Source organism: Vipera berus, assembly GCF_964194415.1.
Source record: "Vipera berus genome assembly, chromosome: 1".
Classification (NCBI taxonomy): Eukaryota; Metazoa; Chordata; class Lepidosauria; order Squamata; family Viperidae; genus Vipera; species Vipera berus.
The window spans coordinates 54,047,669-54,074,553 of record NC_138202.1 but is presented as its reverse complement, the minus strand read 5'-3'; the positions used below and the strand labels follow the sequence as shown (position 1 = coordinate 54,074,553).

At 42.5% G+C, this 26,885-nt stretch overlaps 1 protein-coding gene across 3 annotated transcripts; it reads left to right on the top strand.

Moving 5' to 3' along the window:
• Window positions 1-72: 72 nt before the first annotated feature.
• Window positions 73-26,885, top strand: PROSER1 (proline and serine rich 1). Of its 3 annotated transcripts, none has more exons than XM_081339575.1 (14): window positions 73-78; window positions 8,078-8,187; window positions 9,081-9,146; window positions 10,381-10,449; window positions 10,904-10,998; window positions 11,308-11,401; window positions 12,825-12,935; window positions 14,097-14,180; window positions 15,005-15,083; window positions 15,871-15,975; window positions 17,204-17,248; window positions 20,220-21,918; window positions 24,280-24,427; window positions 25,444-26,885. In XM_081339575.1, exons 2-14 carry the CDS (start codon window positions 8,143-8,145, stop codon window positions 25,573-25,575), a joined length of 2,772 nt encoding a protein of 923 aa, XP_081195701.1. In that variant the 5' UTR covers window positions 73-78; window positions 8,078-8,142; the 3' UTR covers window positions 25,576-26,885. The 3 variants fall into 3 exon arrangements, with proteins under 3 accessions (XP_081195701.1, XP_081195700.1, XP_081195699.1); XM_081339574.1 differs by lacking the exon at window positions 73-78 and adding an exon at window positions 6,752-6,864 and having other exon boundaries at window positions 8,081-8,187; XM_081339573.1 differs by lacking the exon at window positions 73-78 and adding an exon at window positions 6,769-6,864.

The following is a 26,885-nucleotide window of genomic DNA, read 5'->3' as shown; positions in this document are numbered from 1 at the left end:
CTGCTCAAAAGCCACCCCCTTCCCAGCTCTCCGCACGTCACCCCGCCCTTTGTGCCTGAGCTCCCACACAGACTCCAGGTGAGTGTATGCCCTTAACCCCCCTTTCGTGCTCCCCCACCCCTCCTCCGTGCTCCCCTCCACCGTCCAGCGTGTCAGTGTTACAGCCCCCCTAACAGCTCCCCACAACGCCCCGCTGTCCGGACTGCGTTCTGAGCCGCCCGACGCCCCCTCTGAGCTGCCCGACGCCCCCGCCAAGGAACAGGCGGCTGGAGAATCCCAGGATGAGCTGCAGCTGCCGGTCTGACTGCCTGTGGGTCCCTTCAGCAGCTCTGTCGACGCAGACACGCCAGAAAGCCCCGGAACAGCTGCCCGTCGGTGGCATGGCCGTGGGACTTGTGCAGCTGCCCGTGGTGGCTGGCGGCCGTTTGACTGCTGGATGTGCTGTTCCCGGGTGGCTCCAGCAGGAAGGTTCGGGCGGGCGGTTTGCGCGGCGTTTCCCCTGCTCCCCTTGTCAAGCCCACGGGGCTTGACAATGTGTCTTGTTCAGTGGTGGTCAGGTTTCAGCCTTTCTTACCTTGGCCATGTCTCTGAGCACTGAACACCTTGTATTTCTGGGCACTTCAGGTAGGTTGCAGTTTTGCAATATAACAGCACTGGAGGATAATGGTTTCCTGGTAACTTCATGTTTGATTGTCAAATCTTTGGCAGTTAATGTGCATCTTTTTTTCTCAACATGTTTCTTGCAACCCTCTTGACTATTTGCAACAAAAGGTTTGATGGTTCTGTGAGCACGCCCCAATATCTTAGCAATTTCAAGGGTGCTGCATCCCTCTGAAAGACTTTTTACAATTTTTGACTTTTCAGAATCAGTTAAATCTCTTTTTTGACCCATTTTTCCTGAGGAAAATAAGCTGCCTAAATAATTATGCACACCTTGATATAGGATGTTGATCTATTTAGGCCACAACCTCCCTCATTACACAAATACACATCACCTGATATGCTAATAACCACTAAGCATTCGTGTTTATACAGCTTGAAGTGGAAAATTTGCATGAAAATGATATGGTTAAAATACTCCCTTGCCTAATAATTGTTCACAGAGTGTACTCTACTCGTCTGTAAATTATATGATGCTTGACTGTTTAGAAAAAAGTTAACTCTCTAAAAACTCCAGCCCAGGAGAACAGAATATTTTCTTCTGGGGAGTCCTGAATCTGTTTGCGTTCAGCTTGGATCCCTGGATCTCCAGCGTTAAGGCTGTGCAAAAGAGAAAAGCTGCTCCGTAGCTCCAGTCTAGCGCGTCTCTCTTTCCTCCTTCCAGCCGAAGAGCCCAACTTGCGGCGGTCCTTCTTCGGAAGGGAGCCGGTAAGCCTCGGTCACGCCAGGCATCCGACGAAAAGATGCCGTCTCAGAATTTAGTCCCGTTCAGCAGACGGGTGAGCGGCGAGCTGCAAGCGGCCGATAGACAAGATGCCTTTTCCATTCCCTCAGTGGCTGCATAGCGGCGGAGAGCCCGTCCGCGGCCTTCCTCTTCCTCCCCCTCCTCCCGCGTCCGCCTCGCTCTTCAGAAGCACGAGCGAGAGCCAATCGCAGAGCAGGAGGCGGCTTTCCCGGTACATGCAAATAAGCATTCCCCGCAGAGCATTGTGGGAACAGCGCGAACGGGAGCTCGCCTCCGCTGGCGACGCGGCGGAGCCCTTGGGAATCTGATCCGCGCAGGAGTGAACGTTTAGAAACGTGGAGGAAAGAGTCCGGCGGAATAGTGCAGGCCACTGTGACCTGAAATGAATGGAGGAGAGGTGGGAGCGCGTCCCGGCGCGAAGCAAAGCATACTTACCTGGCAGGGGAGATACCTTGATCATGAAGGAGGTTTTCCCAGGGTGAGGCTCATCCATTGCACTCCGGGTGTGCTGACCCCTGCGATTTCCCCAAATGCGGGAAACTCGACTGCATAATTTGTGGTAGTGGGGGACTGCGTTCGCGCTTTCCTCTGATTATTTGGTCTAAAAATACAGAAATCGTATTCCTTTGATTTTATTTACAGTGTTTAACAGCGGAACGTTTACCGTTTGAAGTTATATTTCTTAGTGTGTGTTTTTTGTATAAAAAGCTTTCATAAAAGTTCAGCAGATGCAGTCTTTCGAAGTCCACGTTTTGGACAAGCAGGACTGCTAGTTTGTATGTCAAGTTTGAATAGCTTTTCTACAACAGAGGGACAGCACTTGACAAGCCCACGCAAATGGGACCGCGAGCACATCTACAACGCAAATGACCCACTGACCCATTTTTGTGCAGCACTAGCACGTGTGTGTGCATACTGTCCAGCCTGTCCCACCACATCCTGATGACCAGTGGTCCGCGGCCCAGAGATTGAGGACCCCTGGTCTAAACACAGTCCTTTCAAGAGTTCTACATGCATTTGCACTACTGAAGTCACACAGGGGCTTCAATTACTATAAATCCTGCCATTACCCACTCAGTGCTGAAGCTTCTTGGATAAGAAGCAAAAAAAAAAGTCCAATTGCCTCTTGAAAAAAGCATTTAGGGACACACGACTGAATGGGTAGCATTGTCAGTCCATCACTTTGCAATCGCTGAAATAAATCTTCCTTATGAAAGTTTCTTATACAAAAAACACACAGTAAGCAATATAACTTCGAACAGTAAACGTCCCGCTTAAAAAACTGTTAAACACTAAATAAAACTACAAGGAATATGATTTCTCTATTTTTAGACCAAATAATCAGGGGAAAGCGCGAACGCAGTCCCCCACTACCACAAATTATGCAGTCGAGTTTCCCGCATTTGGGGAAATCGCAGGGGTCAGCACACCCGGAGTGCAATGGATGAGCCTCACCCTGGGAAAACCTCCTTCATGATCAAGGTTTAGTTTAGTTTAGTTTAGTTTATTTGATTTCTATACCGCCCTTCTCCCAAGGGACTCAGGGCGGTTCACAGGGCGGTTCACAGGGCTTATATAAATAGCAATACAAAAATTAAAAGAAAATTAAACCAATGCCCAATTAAAATACAACAATGATAGAATAATAAAAACCAATTAAAAAACCCATATTCCCCCGTCAGGCCAGACCAGCTAATTCAAATAAGTGGGTCTTCAGCCCGCGACGGAAAGATCGAAGGTCCGATGCCATCCGGAGCTCAACCGGCAGTTGGTTCCATAATGCCGGAGCACCCACAGAGAAGGCCCTCCTCCTGGGGGCCACCAGTCGACATTCTCTGACCGGAGGCACCCTGAGGAGGCCCTCTCTGTGGGCACGCACAGGGCGGAGGGGAGTTGACGCCGGCAGCAGGTGGTCCTCGAGGTATCCCGGACCCATGCCATGTAAGGACTTAAAGATCATAACCAAGACCTTGAACCTCACCCGGAAGACAACTGGTAACCAATGCAGCTCGCGGAGCAAAGGTGTAACATGGGAGTACCGGGAAACTCCCAAGACAACTCTCGCGGCCGCATTCTGTACCAGTTGGAGCCTCCGAGTAGTCTTCAAGGGAAGCCCCATGTAGAGAGCATTACAATAGTCTAGGCGAGAGGTCACGAGCGCATGAGTGACCGTACACAGGGCATCCCGGTCCAGATAGGGCCGCAACTGGCGCACCAGGCGAACCTGGGCGAAAGCCCCCCTAGTCACGGCCACTATATGATCTTCCAGTAAGTCGTGAATCTAGGACTCCCAAGTTGCGAGTCCTATCCACGGGGGAGGGTAAGAGCTCACCCCCCATAGAAAGCGATGGAACATTGGATGCCGGAATGTACAGCCACTCAGTCTTGTCAGGGTTGAGTTGAAGTCTGTTCCTCCCCATCCAGACCCAAATGGCCTCCAAGCAGCGGGTCGGCATATTGATGATACCCAACTCCAAAAGCACGAATGATCTCAAGAATGATCTCACCCAGCGGTTTCATGTAGATGTTGAGGCGAGAGGACCGACCCCTGAGGAACTCCACAAACGAGAGACCTAAGGGCCGATCTCTGCCCCCCTGCCAACAGCGACTGCGAGCCTCCCGAGCCCTCCAGAGATCATTCACCAGAGCGACCAATGCCGTCTCCGTGCTGTACCCGGGCCTGATTGGTAAACCTTCGCAAGAAAGCGAAGGTTGGAGACTGGACGAAAGTTGTTCAATAAGAGCTGGGTCCAAAGCAGGCTTCTTGAGGAGAGGTCTCACCACCGCCTCCTTCAAGAGGGTGGGGAAATAACCCTCACTCAAAGAAGCAGATATAACCGCCTGGAGCCAACATCGTGTCCTCTCCGTAGCTGCATAAACCAGGCAAGAAGGACACGAATCCAATAAACACGTGGTGGAGCTCAGCCTCCTGATAATACTGTCCACTTCATCAGGGATCACAAAATCTCCCCTGCCAGGTAAGTATTCTTTGCTTCGCGTCGGGACGCGCTCCCACCTCTCCTACATTCATTTCAGGTCACAGTGGCCTGCACTATTCCGCCGGACTCTTTCCTCCACGTTTCTAAACGTTCACTCCTGCGCGGATCAGATACCCGGAGGCTCCGCCGCGTCGCCAGCGGAGGCGAGCTCCCGTTCGCGCTGTTCCCACAATGCTCTGCGGGGAATGCTTATTTGCATCTACCGGGAAAGCCGCCTCCTGCTCTGCGATTGGCTCTCGCTCGTGCTTCTGAAGAGCGAGGCGGACGCGGGAGGAGGGGGAGGAAGAGGAAGGCCGCGGACGGGCTCTCCGCCGCTATGCAGCCACTGAGGGAATGGAAAAGGCATCTTGTCTATCGGCCGCTCGCAGCTCGCCGCTCACCCGTCTGCTGAACGGGACTAAATTCTGAGACGGCATCTTTTCGTCGGATGCCTGGCGTGACCGAGGCTTACCGGCTCCCTTCCGAAGAAGGACCGCCGCAAGTTGGGCTCTTCGGCTGGAAGGAGGAAAGAGAGACGCGCTAGACTGGAGCTACGGAGCAGCTTTTCTCTTTTGCACAGCCTTAACGCTGGAGATCCAGGGATCCAAGCTGAACGCAAACAGATTCAGGACTCCCCAAAAGAAAATATTGATACATCTTATGTATAGATACACCTATAGAGTCTACAGCCCAGAGATGCTAAAGGCAGACAATCCGGACATTCTTGAAACAGGAAGTGGGTTATGAAGAATCAGTTCATCAATGTCTATTAATACTGATGGCTGTTCATTACCATCCTTGAGACACCATGCTGTAAATCTCCTTGCTGGGAAGCAACAAGCATACAAACCAATTCAGATTTGTCAGCAATCAAATGCATTCAGATGCCAGTGTGTCAGGGCCACGCTAAATCCACATATTTTTTGATCCAGCTGTACTTTTTCAAGATCCTTAGTTGCTAATAAAGAGGAATGGCAGTGAATGCATGCAGCATACAGTAAACGATTTCCATTTGTCTTCTACAGCCTGGCTATTCAGATAAGTTATTAATCTATTATTCCAAAATTTGGATCAATATTCCAATATGCTGATCCATATAAACCTGGCCAACTGTAACTATTCAGAACGTGAAAGAGAAGCATATTCATAATTGATCTTCAATAATGTGAAATGTTAAATCCAACAAATCTCCAGCTCTTCTCCAGGTATACCTACACATACTATCTTTAAAACTACAGTAGTGGCACAAGATTGTTACTGTGTTTTAAAGCTACTATCTCTGGAAAAGCTAATGAATGATAAAATAGCCTTGTGCAAAATCTGTTACCAAATTAAATAAGCAATTTCATTATCTTCAATTTTCATTTTTTTAAGGTGCAAGTGTCTCAAAGCACAGAAAAAGTAAAATAGTTTATTTGCATTTTGTATAAATCCAACTAATGTGACCTGAAATTGTGTACAGCTTGAATGTGATGTGAAATACCAGGAATTGCAGCCTACCTGTTCTGTGAACCCTGCAATAAATATTAGCTAAACTGGATTGATGAGACTAGTTTGTGCTAGTGGTTAAGGCACCACACTAGAAACTACAAAACTAAGTTTAGTCCAACCTTAGGCATTAAAATAGCTGGATGACTTTGGGCCAGTTACTCCCTCTCAGCCCTAGGAAGGAGACCATGACAAATCACTAACGAATTCTTGCCAAGAAAACTGCAGACTATCTCAGGCGATTGCCGGGAGTCAACACTGACTGCACAAAAAAAGGTGGGTTAATATAAGATCCTATGCCAAAGCGTAACTGTCTGGTCTCTGGCTCAATAATTGACATTTAATCCCTGAGTTGGGTGAACAGGAAAGCAGCCCCATCAGGCTTCTCCAACCCGGTGCCCTCCATACGAAGCTTCAATTCCCGTCATTTCTAGGCAATAGATGGGGCGGTGAGATCTGAAGCCGACCTGATTTAGAGGAGGGCAAACCCAGCTCTGAAAATGCGCGCTCGCTGAATACAGCTCGTTATTCTCAAGCGTCCTGGCTTCCAACCGCTACGGACCCCCGGGACTACTAAGTCTCTCCTATGCGCTCTGGGCGTCCTTTTCTTAGTCCGGGGCCCTACACTTTGCCCGGTACGGGCGCAGGGGTCTTCAAACTTGGCCCTTTTATGACTTGTGGACTTCAACTCCCAGAATTCCTCAGCCAGCAAAGCTGGCCTTGGAATTCTGGGAGTTGAAGTCCACAAGTCATAAAAGGGCCAAGTTTGAAGACCCCTGGGCTACAGGCACTAGAGCAGCTTTCCCGGCATCCCTTGTTGAAATGAAGGCCGGCGAGCAGGATCCTCATTGGAGGCGCCTGCCCGATGACGTCACCGAAGCGCGGCGAGAGGCGAAGTTAGTGCCAGCGGAGGGGATTTCGGGGACTTGCGCGGGCGGTTCAGTCGCCGGCCAGCTCAGTCTTTTCCTCCTGCTTCCTGGTCCGCCTCGGATGGTAAGTAGAGCCGGGCGCGGGCCTGGAGGACCGGCGACAGGAGAAACGGGGACGGAGCTTCCCCTTTTTTGCGGGCAGGGTTTGGGGCCTGCCTGCCTCGCTCGCTTCCAGGTTGTCACCTGAAGCGGTGCTCAGTGCAAGATTTCTTGGAGGTCGCTTTCCTCCTACCTGATGCTGCTCCTTAAAGGCAAACCCACCCAGGAAGACTTGACCTACGAGTAAAACTATGCGGTCTCGGGGCCTTACTTCCTACTAGCATGCCCAGGGGTAGGCAACCTCGGCTCTTTTATGACTCATGGACTTCAACTCCCAGAATTCCTGAGCCAGCTATGCTGGCTCAGGAATTCTGGGAGTTGAAGTCCATGAGTCATAAAAGAGCCGAGGTTGCCTACCCCTGAGCATGCCGAACCCTATCGCTGCAGGAATTCAGTCTGGCACAGTCGCGCCGCGCATAAACTATACAAAAGAAAATGTCCCTGACATTCACATGTCACGTTTGGCTGTGATTTGTTTATGTAGTGTCCTGAATAAACAAGTGATTTATTTATTTTTATTTTAATTCCATTTATATCCCGCCCTTCTCCGAAGACTCAGGGCGGCTTACAAGCTTAGCAGTAGCCTTCATTCTATGTATATGCTTGCTTTATTAGGGCTTTCAACCACCCCCCCCCCAGCGGCATTATTACAAAGTCAGCTTAATTGCCCCCAACAATCTGGGTCCTCATTTTACCTACCTCGGAAGGATGGAAGGCTGAGTCAACCTTGAGCCTGGTGGGATGCGAACCTGCACTAATTGCAGGCAGCTGGTGTTACTTAAGGAGGCATCAGCCCACTAAACAAGGCTTACAAGAACAGTGGTTGGGTCCATAAAACAGACTTGGCGGATCACATTATGAGTTAGCACAATAGTTTACCAGTTCGGTTTGGTTTTATTACAAGGTGAATCCTGTTATATTCAAAGACTTTACCCATCTAAAACACATTTAATTCCATTATTGATAGAAGGCATCTTTCGCAAGACAATTGCAAAAAGTTTATCTTGTTGTCTCTGCTTAAGACCGTAATGTACAAGATGCTTGTATCAAGCTGGGTATTACTGGGTATGTTTGTCTTGAGAAGTTTCTCTTATTCTAACAGAGGCAACTGTATTATTTGACCATTCTATGAATGGATCCTCCTAAAAAAAATTCCTCCCATCTTTCTATTCCTTCAGTAGGAGACAATTCTGCAATAAAAGGTGACTTGAACAGACAAAAGGCTGTGACTGAAGAAAACAAGATGGATAAAAAAGCATTTGAGACAGTTCTTGATGAAATTAGAAAGGTAATCAATGTTTGTACAATAAAGAAGGTGGGAGCTTCACTGAATTTGGGAGACAGGTTGGAATTATACTGATACTTTTGACCCAATTATTTAAGGAATTTACAGGTAGTCAACTTACAACCAAAATTTCTCTTGCAAAGCAAGATATTTGTTAAGTGAATTTTGCCCCATTTTCTGACCTTTCTTTCCACACTTGTTACGTGAATCATTGCTGTTAATTTGTTAAGTTAATGACATGGTTGTTAAGTGAATCTGGCTTCCCATTGATTTTGTTTGTCAAAGGATCACATGACCCCAGGACATGGTAACCATTGTAAGGGGCTGAATTTTGATCACATGATGATGATGGGGTACCGCAAGGGTCATAAATGTGAAAAACAGTCACAAGTCACTTTTTTCAGTTCCGTTGCAACTTTGAAACTCAGTAAATGAAATGTTGTAAGTTGAGGACTACCTGTGTGTGCCCTCCCTTTTTACCAAATAATTGTACTTGAGATAGCTAACACTGAAGAGGAAATAAATTACAAAACTTATAGAGTCTTCATTTCTGATACATGTTCTGACCACCCAACAGACTTGTCAGAAACCTTCCATTTTAATTCCTGTAAAAAGGTAAAAGGTAAAGGTTCCCCCGCACATGCGTGCTAGTCGTTTCTGACTCTAGGGGCTGGTGCTCATCTCCGTTTCAAAGCCAAAGAGCCAGCGCTTGTCCGAGGACATCTCCGTGGTCATGTGGCCGGCATGACTAGACTCCAAAGGCGCATGGAATGCTGTTACCTTCCCACCGTAGTGGTCCCTATTTTTCTACTTGCATTTTTACGTGCTTTTGAACTGCTAGGTTGGCAGAAGTTCAATTCCTGTAAGTTTGACAAATGCTGTTTCTGTGTTTATAGGCTGTTTTGATGGAATACAAATTAAAAGCAATTGAATATGTACATGGATACTTTTCTAGTGAACAGGTAAGGGAGATGAACTATTTTATAAGCCATTACAACTAAGGGAAGTTTACTGCAGCATGAAAAAGGCACTTAAAGGTATTTTGTTTTCCTTTCAGCATTTGACAGTGGATTGTGCAAAGATCTCATGAGAGTAACCTTGATTAATCCAGCATTGTAAGAAATATACTGTATGAAAGAACAATACAAGATGTTTATACTTTATATATTCTGATTTGTGCTGTGCTGAATGTGGGAACTGATACAGACTTAACACTGAATGCTCACTGTGCTCAAAATTCCAGATGTTTCAGTGCCCTCGCAGTTACTTGAACAAAATTCAAGCACTTGGCAACTACTTTGCACTTAAGACCACTTGCAGCATCCTGCACTCATAATCTCCATTGCTGACCTTCTCTGCCAGCTTCCCACAAGCAAAGACAATGGGGAAACTAGCAGGGAACATCACAAGTTGCTTTCAAGTACTTACAAGCACTATTTCCCCCTTCCTCCTTCGCTCATTTGCACCCACCAGTACTCTCCTTCCCCAGCCTCCCTACACTTGCACAAATGCATGCCCCAGTGCCCTCCTTCCGTGGGTTTACCAGCATTCTCATGCACACCCCATGCCTTCTTTCTCCAATGTCTACGATTACACACATACATGAACCCCAGGCCCTCTTTCCCCAGCCTCCCCTTGCACACACAAACACACCCTGCACTCTCCCTCCCTCAGCTTTTCTCACACTGCAATACCACCCTAATTTGCATGTGGCCTCCTCCCTTGCAACCCTGCACTTCTCACCTGGGATTCCCTCTGCTTCCCACTTAATGGCCTGTATATCTTGGGGTTACAACAATAATTGAGAATGCCTGGATTGCTGTCACTAAATGGTGCAGTCATGTGATGGCACACTTTACTTCATTGCTTCATGACGGCAATCCCACTCCCAAGTGCAGTCAAAATTCAAGGACTACCTGTAATACCCACATTCAAATTTCAAGTTATAGAAACCAATTATTTACTTATCAATTAAATCTGAGTAAAAACGTACATTCTAATTATTCCAAATGTTCATGTCATAAAGATACGATAGTAAATGCTCAGATCAGAGTGAATTTGCTATTTTACCTATTAAAGATTCATTTAGAAGCCTCGAAGATGAGAAAAAATGCTTTTACTTCAAGAGAAGAGAGTAGTTCCAGATAAATTGTCTTAGTGTACATGGCGTGTATGATAGAATGGCTTCTGTTGCAGATTGTTGAGCTGCTGAGGTGTTTCTCTTGGGCTGAACCACAATTGAAAGCGATGAAGGCATTACAGCATGTAAGTTTCTGAAGAATCAATCACTTCTATAATTAATGTAATAATTTTATCCAACTGGACATTTTTTTTATTTGCCTCTCCTGCTTTCATTTAGTTTATAGCACAGTCTCTTTTCTGAGGACAGCATGTTTTCATACTTAATGTATCATTAACACTGAAATGGTATAGGGTTTCCTGCCTGAGCAGGGGGTTGGACTAGAAGACCTCCAAGGTCCCTTGCAACTCTATTATTATTATTAGTAGTAGTAATAGTAGTAGTAGTAGTAGTAGTAGTAGTTCTCTGATCCAAATTTATATTAACAGAAGCTGAAATATTTTTATTTATTTATTAAACGTATTGATCCCCCATCTTACCACAAGGTAACTCTGAGCAATTTATAATATTAAAATGTTTGTACTTTGAACCTAAGCAAGAATGTAATATAACCCAAGGCCTCTTTTCTTCTGTTTCTAGAAAATGGTAGCTGTTTCTGCAGCAAAAGTGGTTAATATCCTCAACTGCTTCACATTTAGTAAAGACAAGCTTATTGCACTAGAATTGTTGGCTTCGTAAGTATTCACTGTTGATGATGTATATTCTTATTAATACTAGCTTAAGTTTTATTGATATTTAGTTGGATAAAAAACTGATTGATTAGGGCACTTTTTCTAAAAGGCTAACTACTTTGCTCCGTACAACTGGTTTTTGTTAAATGAACAATAAATATTTAGATAAAAATACAGCACTTTGCTCCATGTTCATATTAGCTTTTTGTTTATTATTTCCTTTTAGAAAAATATAGTGAAGCAATATTAAATTATAAGATGGATTGTGGCTATAAAGATTATAAATACCTTTTAAAATTTTTTGTTTTATAGCAATATAATTGATGCTCAGAATTATCGTCTTATTGAAGACCTCTTCAGGGTTAATATGTCTGAGAAGAAGAGATGCAGAAGAATTCTTGAGCAGGTATTAAGGCAAGAAACATGTATGATTTAGATGTTTTATAAAACTAGTCAAAAAAGATCCATCAGCTCTTCTCAGAAGAAATATAGCAGATGTACGTGGGGAGAATCTTAATGGTGTGGAAGTGTTCCAATTGTTTAGAAAAGAAAAATAATTTTCTGAGCTTTCCAAAATTGTTAACTTAATTTTTAACAAATATAAATTAGTCATTATATCCACAGTGGGACTGTGGAAAATGTTTGTAAACAGATCTTCCACACCCCTCTAGCCATGAGGAAATTTCAACCTCCTTGATAATTATAAATACTGAGAATTGCATTCTTACAAGTGGGAATCACCAAGAGTATATGGCCAGAAAAAAATGGGAGATGCCTGCTAGAGATTAAAGTTAACAAAAGGCATTTTGAAAGATTGCTGAAGGATATAATTGACTTAATTCTTAAGACACCAACACATGTGAGGCATTTTCACTCAATAAATAGGAAGTATCCTATTTAAAGAGTCAAAAAAAATCACTTGGGAGGTTCCATAATGGAACATAATTTAAAAACTGGATCTGTTCAAAGTAAAGTTGACAGAGGGAACTTAGAAGCATCTTACTGCTCACCCAGATAGTACAGCTGAGCACACACTCAGAGGCTGAAGCAATTGTTTCAAATGTTTGAGAGTTCAGGCAGTGCTTGTAAGATGTGAATGTTATTTTTCGCACACTGAATGGAAAATAAATGCCAGCAAATCTGATTATGCAAAACAAAGGATAGATGAAGCAGGCCATCGCACTCAAATAAGGGGGCAAGGCAGCCTGTTTCATAAGTTGGAAATAAAAGAGCACATTATTTTTTTAAAAAAATCAGTTTCTATACATAGGGTTTATATTATATAGCAATCACTGAAATACCTTTACTGTGGTTTCCTTATTTTTCTTCAACAATGATTATTAGAAGATCTTTTCTTGTGAACTTGCCTAATTGATACTGATGTTGCCTTGCCCTGCCACAAATTCCAGAACTACTTTCAGGTAGGGCAAAAAAAGATGATACCAGTTAGTACTAAGATGCACCTAGGGAATATCATTCCCAGATAGGGTTTTTATGCAAAGTATTAACTTGCCTAGGATTCTAAAATGGTATTCCTAGTCTCTGGAAACAGAAAAGAAAAACCTTTTCCTTGTACTGCTGCAGTGTAAGTTGAAGGCCTTTGAAAAAAGAAAGGAGCATGTAAAAACAAGATATGCCTGGCCGTGCAGTAGAGCGTTTGCTTGTCTTGATCTTGCGGCAGTAACCATAATTCAATCTAGAGTCTGGAAATGGGGATATTACATTAATATCCTCTTTCATGTGTTTGATAGAACATGCTGGGTTATCTCACAGTAGTGAAATGCCCATTCTTTGTGTGTGTGGTTTTGTTTTGTTTCTTTATATTTTAGGCTTCCAAAGCAGGATGCAAAGCACCTCATGCTATGATATCTTCCTGTGGCATGATTCCTGGGAACCCTTATCCCAAAGGGAAGCCCAGCCGTATCAATGGGATTTTTCCTGTACGTATTGGTCTTACTGAACTTTCAGTTGGTTTGAATTTTCTATTGAATATCTTTTAACATATCAGTCATGTTTTGTGGAATATTTTATCCTTTGTGAGGTTTTATTCTGCTCAGGTTATCTCAAAGAAGTCATGTTATTTAACTTCTAGCACAAAGGTCTTCAAACTTGGCCCTTTTATGTCTTATGGACTTCAACTCCCAGAATTCCTCAGCCAGCGTGCGTGCCTATAATAATGAGTGGTGCTCAGAGCTGAAAACTCTTTTCGCCCCCCGAAGTCAAAAAAGGGCCAGGTTTGAAGACCCCTGTAACTAGCTTATCTCATAGAGCTGCATCTATGCTGATTAAATGTAGAGGAAGCTGTCTTGTCATACTGTTTGTCTTCATATATATTTTCCCTTATCTGATAAATGGAAAATATATTACATTCAGGTTTCAGACTTTATATACATATTGATATTAATAATTTCCATTGATACTTCTGTACGTACTGTGGTTGTGTTCACATATTGTACCAAGACTTTAATCTAGTGTAGTGTAGTCAGGTTTAGTATAGTCTAGTTTAGTTTAGTTAAATTTAGCTTAGTGCGTTGTGTGAACATAACGATTGTGGTTTGTAAAGCTGTTTTATGATTTATCCATTAATCAGTTAATTTATTTCATAAGCCATGATTACATAAGTCATGACTTAACTGTACAGGTGGTCCTGTACATGATTGAGTCCAAAATTTCTGTTGCTAAGCGAGACATTGGTTAAGTGAATTTGGCCCCATTTTATGACCTTTCTTGCCACAGTTGTTAAGTGAATCACTTCAGTTGTTAATATAATAACATGGTTAAGTGAATCTGGCTTTCCCATTGGCTTTGCTTGTCAGAAGGTGGCAAAAGGCAATCACATGACCCTGGGAGACTGCAGTCATCGTAAATATGAGTCAATTGCCAAGCAACTGAATTTTGATCATGTGACCTTGGGGATGCTGCAGTGCTTGTAAATATGAAAAACAGTCATAAGTCATTTTTTTAGTGCTGTTGTAACTTCAAACGGTCACTAATGAACTGCTGTAGGAGGAGGACTACCTGTTCTCCTTGAACCAAATCTATATTTTTGCTTCTAACATAGTGTTAGATATATTCACTAATGAAAAATCTTTATTTTATAGGGTTCCCCTGTTAAGAAGGAAAATGAGGATTATACTAGTGAAGGCAAGGGAATAGCAGCTCGCATTCTTGGACCATCGAAACCAGTAAGTCACATTAATGCAGTGATCAAAAAGTACCATTGACTGTGCTGTTGAAAACCGGATAAATTTAGTAGGGAAAAGGATTAGCTGAGAGTGCAAATGTGACAAATACAATCCCTGTTTATTACAGATAGCAGTTGATAGATAAATGTAAGATTTTGTTCTTTAATAAACCCTGTTCAGATGTCTATAATATTAGCTATTAAGAAAGAATAACTTGCATAAAAGGAATGAAAAGAAAGTATTTCCAAGTATATTTTAAATGCAAGGAAGCAGAAGTTTGATTATTAAGAACAGATGTTCCCAACTTGGTATCTTCCAGTTACTAAGGATTATAATTTTTATAATTTGTGCCCAACATTGTGCATGCAGAATGTGGGAATTGCTGTCCAACACAACTGTACGTTAGGGAAGTGCACTTAGGCAGACAAGTGGCTATTGTGAGGCTTTGTTACAGAGTTATGAGCTGTAGGTTCATCCTATGGTTACACGTCCTGGTGCCGGGCAAGAGCTGCAGCCCTATGTTCTCTCGCCATGCAGTTACTAAAGTTACTGAGGTCCAAAGAAAGGGGCAGGAATGAAAAGAAAAAAAGAAGCCACAGTTTAGATTAGCTGATCACAGAGGCAGAATCTAGACAGAAAAGAAATCTATAGGAGGAGGATGAACCAAATAATGAACAGATTTACCAACAAAAGAATGCCAGTGAAAGGAGCACAGGAAAGAAGCATCTTTGCCAAAGCCAAATGTGCCCTGGTTGCACGCTGTCTTGAGTAGAACCATTTTCATGATTACAGCTTTGCATATAATCTCGTTTCCTTTTGTTTAGGCTCCAGCAACATACAATCCACACAAGCCTGTTCCTTACCCAATTCCTCCTTGCCGACCACATGCAACAATTGCACCAAGTAAGCTTTGGTCCTGTTAATTGACATTGGTTCTAATGTGTCCTAATTGGTACATCTCATAGATAGCCTCATATGCATTATTTATAAGTGAATACATTTGTTGTCTGTGAAGTTGCTCGCCTAAAATTGTTGTCTTTCAGATTGCTTGCTTTCCCTGTGGTTTCTTTTATATTTGTCTCTAATCTTTTCTGATGAGTTAATAGCCTGTAACAGGGGTCTTCAAACATGGCCCTTTTATGACTTGTAGACTTCAACCCAGAATTCCTCAGCCAGTGTGCGTGCCTGTAATAATGAGCACCAGAGCTGAAAACTCTTTTCACCCCCGGAGAGTTTTATTGACATTAAACAAAGTATCTGTTATTTGCTAAGAATTGATGCTACCACATTTTCTGTTCCTTCCATAAATAGCAATAAAAAGAATAAAAGGAAAGAGAGCCAACAATGTGATAATTCTTGCCCACCATCTTTTTCAATTTATTGGATACAGATGAACATTTCATTTTTCTTCTGGGTCAAATCAACAATAGTGTTTTATGTATTATACACCCAGTATAATACAAGTTAAGCTATTTTTATTTTATTTTGTCAGATGACATACAGGTAATGTATAACATTGTTGAATAGTTTTATACAAGTAAATAATGTTAAAATATTTTTAAAGCCTTGTGGAGGAGCTGTGATTTTCACATCTGCTACTTAGGGTGAGACAATGATCAGAGCAACCCAATAGGAATATACACTAGTTTATTATTTCTCCGTCTTTCTGTGCCTTCTGTTTCCTTTCCAGGTGCTTACAACAATGCAGGTCTTGTTCCACTGGCTAACGTTATAGCTCCTGGTTTGCCAACTCCACCATCATATACTTCTAGTACTGTAGGAACAGGTAAAGCAGGTATCCTTGGAAAGCCCAGGGTGACTGGTTTATGTTTCAACCAAGCCAAGAAATGAGAAAGAACATGTAAATGGTAAAGAACATGAGACAGAGCCAGTATGGACTAGTGCAGGGGTAGGCAACCTCGGCTCTTTTAGGACTCATGGACTTCAACTCCCAGAATTCCTGAGCCGGCTCAGGAATTCTGGGAGTTGAAGTCCATGAATCATAAAAGAGCCGAGGTTGCCTACCCCTGCACTAGTGGTTAAGGCACCTGTCTAAAGCCAGTCACATTCTCTCAGCCCAACTCAACTCACAGGGTTGTTGTCGGGAAAACAGTAAGAGGAAGGTATATGGGACATGTTTGCCACCTTGAGTTATTTGTAAAAATAAGGGGGGGGGAGATGGGTGGGTGGGTGGGTGAATGCCAGGGTCCTTCAGCCCGTCCCTGGCTACTGTTCTGAAAGGGAAATGTCAAATGAGAGGCCTCTATCAGTTTTTTTTTCCACCACCAGGAAATGCTTCTGCTTGGAAAAAAAATCACTGGGGGGAATTAGCACCTCAGAGCTTTAGTAAAGGGGAAATTTGAGCCAGGATGATGGGCTTTTTTTCTTAACTAGATAGAGCCTAGAAGTTATTTGGGCCAACTGCTCAAATTATAGCAAAAGTAAATTGTTATTCTCCCTATCATTTTGAATCCAGATTTTACTGGCAAGATACCTTACAGGTAGTCCTCAACGGATAACCGTACATTTAGTCACTGTTCGACAACAGCACTGAAAAAGTGACTTATGACTGTTTTCCCCATTTATGACCATTGCAACATCTCCACAGACAGATGATCAAAATTCAGCTGCTTGGCAACTGGCTGGTATTTACGACAGTTGCGGTGCCTCAGGGTCATGTGATCCCCTTTTGCAACCTTCCGATAAGCAATGTCAGTGGGGAACACAGGATTCACTTAACAACTGTGTTACTAACTTAACAACTGCAATGATTCATTTAACAAGTGTGGGAAGAAAGGTCATAAAATGAGGCGGAATTCACTTAACAAATGTCTTGCTTAGCAACAGAAATTTTAGGCTCAATTGTGGTTGTAAGTTGAGGACTACTTGTACTAGGCTTCAGCAGAAATGTCTGGGTTCTTTTTTCAGATCAGTTGGTAATCAAAGCAGCGTAAAGGAAGCCCTAGATTTTTGTTTGCATTTGATAAGTATTCGCTTCTTCCTTAATTCATTATACTCAATAGAAAATGAAGAACTTTCCAATCAAGCAAAATCTTCCCAAAGTCAAGGTAAACTATGCATTTACAAAGACAAGCTACTATAATTTAAAGTACATAATCTAAAAAATATGTTTGCAGGTTTTTTAAAAATAGCAATTTTAAGATAAAGTACAAATGTGCCAAATTTACTAGCCGATTAGAGGTGTATTTTACACACACACACACACACACTACTGGATATATATCATATTGAGAATTATTGTGAGAAAATCATTGTTTGTTCCTAGGTATGATTAGATAATAAGATTTGGGTGGACTCCGAATCTTAAATACAGTCAGTGCTGAGTCTTTTTTTCTGCAGTGAGATGACTTTATTAATTGAAAGCTTTTGTTTAGCCCAAGTGGGTTAAAAACTGTATTTGCTCTCATTAATAGGTAGTTGAATTTCTATTTAAAACAAAAATAAGATGCAAGTTCTCCTTTAGATTCTTTAAAAATATATTTGTGCTTTGAAAGTAAACTCCAGTGAGCTTATATCTGGGTAAACATGCACAGAATGTTACTTTTTTTAAAAAAAATCCTTTCTTAACTATTTACAATACAATGGATATAGTATAAAAGTGAATACATGTAACTTTATTTTTTATTAAAGTATCCAAGATCAATTAAAGTATCAGTTGAACAGTCATTAAGCTTTTGTTTAATGATTAACATTAAACTATTAAAATAAACGTGGGGTGAACCAGGAATAAACCAGGAGAATGAAAATGTGTATAAAAGTCATCCCGCCTTTCACCTGCTTTTGCATACTGTTCTCTGCAGTATGTCTCAAATGTGAATGGTACAACATGTATGGCATTTTATTACTCTAGCATCGAATCACAGATGAGAGTCAAATGATTCCCTGCTGCTCACTGGAAAAGTGAATGGCTGTCCTTTCCTTTGATGGAACGAAGTGCCTCACACAAAGTGCCTTACGCACCACTAACTTTAAAATCTCCATTGACAAGACTTTCTATGAGACAATACAATTTCTAATTCTAGCCAGCAATAATGGGTTTCATGGATAACTGCAATTTTGTCCCCTTGTATTCATTTACCCTTCCCAGAGTGAAAAGAACTGAATGTACTTGCCATTTGAAAATTCCTAACACTGTCCCACAAGAAAATTAGGATGCACTGGCAACAGTCATGGATCCAATGACTGTACTTAAAAAGATTGCTTTAAAGTCAGAAAGGTTTCCTTTTTTTCTCCCGTTTAGCAAAATTAGTCAGAGGTATGTCCTGTAATGCGGTTCCTTAATCATTATTATTTTTATCTCAAATTAATGGTTCACCAGTTCTGCTGTACAACTCCTTCCCATTATATTTTCTGGAGTAATTCTGCTTTTCTCTCCTCTTTCTAAACTATAAAAACTCCAGAGTTTCTAAACCATTATGAGTTCATCAGGCCTATTTAGCAAAATTGAGTCCCTTCTACTTTCAGTGATATTTATGTATTGGTGCTTGGATGCCACCAGATCAGATTGACTCACAGCAGCGTACAGACAAAAATAAAATAAAATTACTAAAATAGAGTCATAAAATAATCTATATACTACTAAAACTCTCCTGTACATCTGTTTATAACCTTTAATTGGACAAAATGGTGCATTATAAGACAACAGTTTTTGACTCAATGAGCTGACTTAAAGAATGCATACCAAAGCTGGGACCCATTACTCTTTTGGGATTAAAATTTGGCAAAGTTGTGGCCTCTTCAATGCAGTATGCTGCCAGAGTCATGTGTTTATTATTTCCAGCATTTCTTGCCAGTTTCTCACAAGGGAAGTCAGTGGGGAAGCTGACACAAAGTTGCTTCTATTCTCACTGCTTTTTTGCCAGCACATGGTCATTCTGTTTCTCTGCTTAAGTAAAGTATTTCTGAAACAATAACCCAATGGGTCACAGATTGTCTAATAACCAATAATCATAGGTATTAGCTCAGATGAGAGGGAGGGGGGAGAGAGAGAGAGATGGTAAGAAGGAATTATGGAGATAAAGTAGGCCCTCAATTTTTGAAAAATCTTAAGGTACCTAATTTTATACGTAGTATAAAGGTAAAGGTAAAGGTTCCCCCGCACATGCGTGCTAGTCGTTTCCAACTCTAGGGGCCGGTGCTCATCTCCGTTTCAAAGCCAAAGAGCCAGCGTTTGTCCGAGGACGTCTCCGTGGTCATGTGGCCGGCATGACTAGACGCCAAAGGCGCACGGAGCGCTGTTACCTTCCCACCATAGTGGTCCCTATTTTTCTACTTGCATTTTTACGTGCTTTCTAACTGCTAGGTTGGCAGAAGCTGGGACGAGTAACAGGCGCTCACTCTGTTACGCGGCACTCGGGATTTGACCCGCCAAACTGCCGACCTTCTGATCGACAAGCTCAGCGTCCTAACCCACTGAGCCACCGCGTCCCTCTATACGTAGTATAAACCCCTCTAAATATTCACGCTAGTTCTTTCTATTTTGGAAAAATTAAGTTCAAAATAGGAAACTTGCTTGCATTCAAATAAGAAATGGACAGCCACAGAAGCTTCAACTCATGAAGGCTGTGTGAACATTGATTCATTTGGATTTTTAAAATGCCCAACTCCAGATTACTTTGGGCACCTAATAAATAAAATGAAACAAGAATAATGAAACAATAAAAAAATAAACGTCTAAAAAAACATGTATATAGAATCCAAACATGGAGAACCTTACCTTTTTAAAATGGTCGTATTACTAATGCAACAAAAGCTAGAATGGGGATATGGGACTAAAATTAATGCCAGATTGATTGTGATTGGACTGCAGTGTAACAGTTCAGACAGCAGAATAATTGAACCAGTGATTTTTGTCTCATTTTGCATACCATTTTGCTTTTTGGTAGTTGTAGTAGCATCTTTTTATTTTGCTCCTATGCTGATCCATTGCTGTGTAAACTGTATTGAAATGCATTCGTGTTGAAAACAAAACATTTCTACTGCCTCCCAAGAATTCTTACTGGTTTTGTTTCTTTCCAGCTTTTGCCACACAAATGAATCATCTCTTTGCACCTCATGGTTCTAATCCTGCTGCTACTCCAGCCCCAACCCCATCATCGGTTAAGGCAATAAGCCACTCATCAGCACTTCCATCTACAGCTGTCCCAGGGATAAGTGTGTCCAACCCTGTCTTTCCTGTCTTCCCTGGGCAGGTTATCTCCTCCGTCCATCCGCCTCAACCATCCACTCCCATCCCTACTGTTGTCAAATCCCTTTCGCTGCCTGCAGTGCCTGCCACATCTGCTCACAGTGCCACCACTGCTCCCCTCCCTGCCTCTTTCTCTGGACTGGCTTCTGTGCTGCCTGCCGCTGCAGCCCCCCAAGGGCTCTCCGCATTGTGCGCCACCCCTGCACCCAGCGAAGCTTTTGCCTCTGCCCCTGCTCCCTTCGCCAGCCTTCCTTTTTCTGCAGCGTCTGTCACTGCCCCGGCTAATAATCCTAATTCATTGTCATCTGCTTTTGCTGGCCTGCCTCTGTCCTTGACCCCCAATTCTCAGGGAGTAGCTAGCTCCATTTCATCCACCGTTGCCTATTCTCCCGCCACTAGTTTATCTTGCCCGGTTAATTTACCTAACCCACTTTTATCAGCTTTAAAGGGCTTTCTCTCGGTAAACGATAGCTCGTTAATTAATTCAAGTGCTCTTCCTTCGACTGTGACTGCTGAGCTTGCTTCTTTATCTGGTCTTCTGAGTCAGAACTCTGAAGCTGCCTCTTCATCCAGTAGCAAATGTTACACTCCAACTGTTACCTCTTCTCTTCAGCATCCTTCCACTCCAGGTCTCTCCATTTTCTCAGGCCTCCCCTGTCAGCCAGGAGGGAGCAGTAGTGCGACGACGTCTCCTGCATTGTCATCGCAGTCCCCTTCAATAACAATGTCATCATCCAACTTGCCGGTCAGCTGCGGCTCCTCAGTGGGTCTTGCGCATTGTCCAAGCCCTGCCAATCCTGAACAGCAAGTTTCCTCCACTCCAGCTGCCCCGGCTCTAGTTAAAACAGAACCCACAAGCCCGACTCTTTCAGGTCTCAAAATCCCAACCCCTTCTGCTGGGCTCCATCACAGCACTTCAGGCTTGCCAGCCCTTGGACACGCCTATCCCTCGGCTACTTCATTAACATGCAGCTTAACTAGTTCCCTCCATTCAGCACTTCCCGCTTTGACCTCTCATCTGAACAGTTCCCCATCTATTCCCTCCCACGCTTCGTCCACTCCAGTATACAATGCACTTCCTCCTTTCACTTCTTTGACCAATAGTTTTGCTTTTCCTGGCAATCCAGCACTTACCCCAACTGGGCCTCTGTTGTCCATTCCACCTACAACTACTTCTGCCGCACACGTCAGCTGCTCCTCGGCCCCCGTCCTTCCACCCCTGATTGCCACAGCAGCTGCCCCGGCTCCACCATTCTCCCTTAACTTGTGCAGCGCTGTCTCTTCCCTGTTTTCTGTTCCTCAAGTGCCCCTGGGCTCATGCAATTCATCCTTCCCTCCTTTCCCTGTCTCTAACACGCCCTCTGTCACTCCTGCTCTCCCTTCTTTCCCTGGGCTCCAGGCATCCTCTACAATAGCAGCAGTTGCACCACTGCCAGCAGCTGCCACAGCCCCATCTCCGGCTCCGGTGCTGCCAGGGTTTGCCTCGGCCTTTAGCTCAAACTTCAACTCTGCACTGGTTGCACAGGCTGGGTACGTTTACTCCAAACAGTCGAAAGTCGTTTTGGCATACTTCTTAACAGTGTGCAATATGAAGCCTTAAGTATGGATTATAAAATACTGGTAATTATGATGCTTGCTTTCTGAATTCTCTTCAGACAGAGAATTCTGTCAGTTCTCTTGTTAAATGTTGACAGATCCTACCTATGTTTTTTTTTCTTAATTCCCTTACTCTAGCAGGGAAAGATTTAGCCTAACAAAGGATATATAATTGTTTTAAATTGATTGGAATCTTTGAAAGATATTCTAATTAGGGATAAAATATTGGGATATTTCTACTACATATACTGAAATAGCCAGTTCCAAATTAGCATGACTTTGGGTCAATCACTCACTCTCAGCCCAAACCAACCCACAGGGTTGTGGTGGGAAAATTAGGAAGAGGAAGAGATAGATAGATGATAGATAGATAGATAGATAGATAGATAGATAGATAGATAGATAGATAGATAGATAGATGATAGATAGATAGATAGATAGATAGATAGATACCGTATTTTTCGGACCATAAGACGCACCTGACCATAAGACGCACCCAGTTTTTAGAGCAGGAAAACAAGAAAAAAAATATTCTGAACCAAATAGTACCAGTATACTAAAACAGGGCTTTTCAACCTTTTCATCCATTGTACCACTTTTAGGACAAGGCAGTGTCACCCAGCAATGTGTCAAAAACTTGACGCCCCCCCCAAAAGGAAAAAAATGATAAAGTACAGGTAGTCCTCGACTTACAATGATTCACTTAGTGACTGTTCAAAGTTACGACACTGAAAAAAGTGACTTATGACCATTTTTCACACTTATGACCGTTGCAGCATCCCCAGGGTCATGTGATTTACATTCGGATGCTTGGCAATCGATTCATATTTATGATGGTCACATTGTTCCAGGGTCATGTGATTGCCTTTTGCAACCTTCTGACAAGCAAAGTTAGTGGGGAAACCAGATTCACTTAACAATCATGTTACTAATTTAATTTCTCTCTCTCCTTCTCTTTCTCTCCCTCTCTCCCCCTCCCTCTTTCTTTCTCCTCTCCTTCTTTCTCTCTTTCCCTTTCCTTCTTTCCCTATTTTTCTCTTTCCTTCTATTTCTCCCTCTTTCTCTCTCTCCCTGTTTCCCTCCCTTTCTTTCTCCTTCTCCCTCTGTATTTTTCTCTTTCCCTCTATTTCTCCCTCTTCCTCTATTTCCCTCCCTCTTTCTTTCTCCTTGTCTCTCTCTCCCTTTCTTTCTCTCCCTCTTTCTCTCTCTCCCTCTATTTCCCTCCCTTTCTCCTTCTCTCTCTCCCTCTTTCTCTCCCTCTTTTTCTCTTTCCCTCTATTTCTCCCTCTTCCTCTATTTGCCTCCCTCTTTCTTTCTCCTTGTCTCTCTCTCCCTTTCTTTCTCTCCCTCTCTCTCTCTATTTTTCTCTTTCTCCCTCCCTCTCTCTCTCCCTCCCTCTCCCATTGTCCCTTCCTTCTTTCCTTCCTTCCTTCCTTCTTTCTTCCTTCCCTCCCTCCCTCTTTGTCCTTCCCTCTCCGCGTTAGAGCAGTACCTACGGAGGCAGCCCTGCAGCCCGGCTTTCTCTTGCAGAAGGCAGGCTGAAACGGAGCAAGGAATGCGAATCGGCCGATCTCACGCTCCTGCATTCTCCTCCGCTCGGTTTCAGCTTTTCTAGCTACAAGAGAAAGCAGGCTGAAACAGAGCGAGGGAATCTCCCTTGCTTTGTTTCAGCCTGCTTTCTCTTGTAGCAAGAGAAGCTGGAACCGAGCGGAGGAGAATGCAGGAGCGCGAGATCGGCCGATTCGCATTCCTTGCTCCGTTTCAGCCTGCCTTCTGCAAGAGAAAGCCGGGCCGCAGGGAGATTGCAGGAGCCAATTGCAATCTCCCTTGCTTTCACTTGCGGAGGTTGGGGCTGGCCATACGGATCACCTTCGGACCATAAGACGCACCCTTGTTTTCCCCCCCACTTTGGGGGGAAAAAAGTGCGTCTTATGGTCCGAAAAATACGGTAGATAGGTAGATAGATAGGTAGGTAGGTAGATAGATAGATAGATAGATAGATAGATAGATAGATAGATAGATAGATAGATAGATAGATAGACAGACAGACAGACAGACAGACAGACAGACAGACAGACAGATTGATTTGCCACCTTGAATTTATCAAAATAATAAAGGTGAGATATAAATAAAATTAAATGTTCACATTAAAAACACTTCTTGATCAAATGTTGATTGCTTCCATACATTGTATCTGTATAAGCAGTATGGTCATAGATTGGAATATAAGAATTATCAAATTTTTTGTACTGTTGAATGTGTGAATTTGAAAATGTTCGCCTTCTGCATTTTTAGCCTGACGTCTGGACTCCAGGCCCCTGGAAATACAGTTTTTCCAGGACTTCTGTCTCTTCCTGCCATCCCTGGACTTGCTCAGAGTGCAACACAGTCTTCTCTTCAGGAACTTCAGCACAGTGCAGCTGCGCAGTCAGCATTACTGCAGGTAAAAAAATATATAAATAGAAAAGATAGACATCAAGGATAGAGAAATGATAAGTAACAAATACAGTGTCTGACATCTACAATGAGAATAAAAGTATATTATGTACAAAAACACATTAAGTTTTATTTTGGTTATTTAAAAATTGATGCGAGGAAGAAACAGCAGGGATTGTATGTGGAAGCACAGATTTTTGGTGGAAAAATATCTAAATTTCTACAAAATGTGTAGTTTAACATATAGGCTATTATGTGGAATGTACAATTCACTTATATGTATGTAAATTGCTACATTTCCATAGCCTCATTGGAATGAACGATCTCTATGCAGAACAAATCAGCTAAGATGGTCTGCCCCAGGTACCTTCTGGATCTCTTATGGATTTCCAGTAGGTGCTTGGAGTCAAATAGTGAGATCAACAGCCCCCAGAAACCCTTCCTATAATAAAGCCCTTAACAAGAGAACAGTCGCTTGCCCGCGATAAAGATGCGTACATGTGCAAATGTTGCATGAAATCGGGCATTTGGGATTTTTTTTAATTGCAAGTTTCTGATACTGTGGTTATAAATTTTAACATAATTTTTCCCATGCCAGCATCGTTCATAGTACACTGATGGAATTCTGTCAATGTGGCCTTTAACTGGGAATTCTTGGAACTGTTCAACACCTCTAGAAGTCATACTTTTTACTCTGTACGAGATAACAGATTCTGAACATCCAAGTTCATTGCCTCATTTTTATTACAGTTGTAACTGTATTCCTCTATCAATATACCAGTGCTAATATTTGACTGTATCATAAAATGTCCTCCTCATCCATTAATTTTTCCATTAGGAACAAAGTGTGAAAATTGTGCAGAGGCATGTAAGCAATGTAGCTTTCATTTACATATTCTGAAACACTGAATTAAACTTTCTGAGCGTTGTATTTTACCTTCCTTGCTGGCAAATTTGGTTTTTGGAAGGGCCAAGGATCCAGCTTGTAGACATACCATTAATGTCTTGTTTGTTTCTTTAAAGATACACTCTGCTTCCGCTCTAGAAAACTATGCTTCTCAATCTGAGGGTTTCAGTGCATATACCCCAGCAGCAGGAACACCTGGAACACCTTTTTCAGTGCAGGCAAGTCTTCCCCAGACTGGATGGCAATAATGAACATCAATTTCAGCTATAAAGAAGAATGCTCTAAAAGCTTACAATGATGCTTCCTTCAGAAAACACATTTTCAGAACATATAATCCAAGAGAGATTCCAACTACAGTAACTGTTGCTGAAATGGTATCAAAATTGGACTTTTTTTACTTTCATATCAATGACTCTAGGAAGTCTTTATTCCATTTTCCATAGTAAACTGAGGATACTTTGATTCAGGTAGGATTTTTAAAATCCAGAATAACTGGATCACTGAAAAAAAAATTTTGTGTGATATCAGTGTTCTACAGATTGTTAAAAAACACTGCAATGCATGAGGTATAGGTACTGATTTAAAAATGTAGTTCAAACTCTATCTACCCCCTCAACTTCTTTTAGGAATTTAATCTTGTGCATCTGCCTACTTTATTTAGGCTGAGCAGATTTGCACGCCTCAGAACCTTCTGCCTTGTCCTATACAATCAATTCTAATTTTTTCCCCATTCTTTTTAAAAATTGCTTATCTATTGCTATTTACTGTGATGCAGGTAGCCCTCAACTTAGAACCATAACAGGGACTGGGAATACATTATTAAATGTTTAAGTGAGGCATCACATGACTGCATCCAATTTACAACCTTTTTCATTAAATTGTGAAGCAAATCTCCCATCGGTCATTGAAACATCAGATGACTGTGACTTGCAATCTCCTGCAGGCTTCACCATTGACTTTGCTGATCAGAAGCTGGCAGGGAAGGTTGCAAATGGTGATCACTGCAGCTGTTAGAAATGCAAGACAAACACACAGGTTACAATCACATGACTGCAGGGACTGTTTATAAGTTATCTTTTCAGCATCATTGTAATTTGAAATAGTTGCTAAACAAATGGTTGCAAGTAAAAGACTACCTGTACTTGTTATTGAAAGTTCTACTACTTAACAATTTGTCTCAGGCCTTTCCATGGTGATACCTTCAGGATGTCTTGGCATTTCAGCTTCAGAATAGCTGCGTTTTTGAAGTGGTAATTCCAACACACCTGAGAGGTATTAAGTAGGGAAAGCTGATTTTACTTTGTTTTAGCGATCTACCTCCCATCAGTAATTTGTTCAGTTTTCTAGGATACCAGAAGCCTGCTGTAGGTATCTATTTTTTTAATGTGTAACTTCAGATTAAGTGTACGGTTTCCTTCAATCAGTAGCAAATGCATTTTGTAGATTATGGTTTATGTTTCATAATATTTGTATCCAATTCATGAACAAGGCACTGATAATAACACTACTAATGGGTGTAATGTAGCCCATCAAATATAATAAAATATATTGAAGAGTT

Excerpts from the sequence above, each read along its gene's own strand:
- PROSER1 (XM_081339575.1), top strand. The coding sequence starts at position 8,143 with ATGGATAAAAAAGCATTTGAGACAGTTCTTGATGAAATTAGAAAG. Across the intron at positions 8,188-9,080 it reads TTCTTGATGAAATTAGAAAG|GCTGTTTTGATGGAATACAA; the intron begins GTAATCAATGTT and ends CTGTGTTTATAG. Across the intron at positions 24,428-25,443 it reads CGCAGTCAGCATTACTGCAG|ATACACTCTGCTTCCGCTCT; the intron begins GTAAAAAAATAT and ends GTTTCTTTAAAG.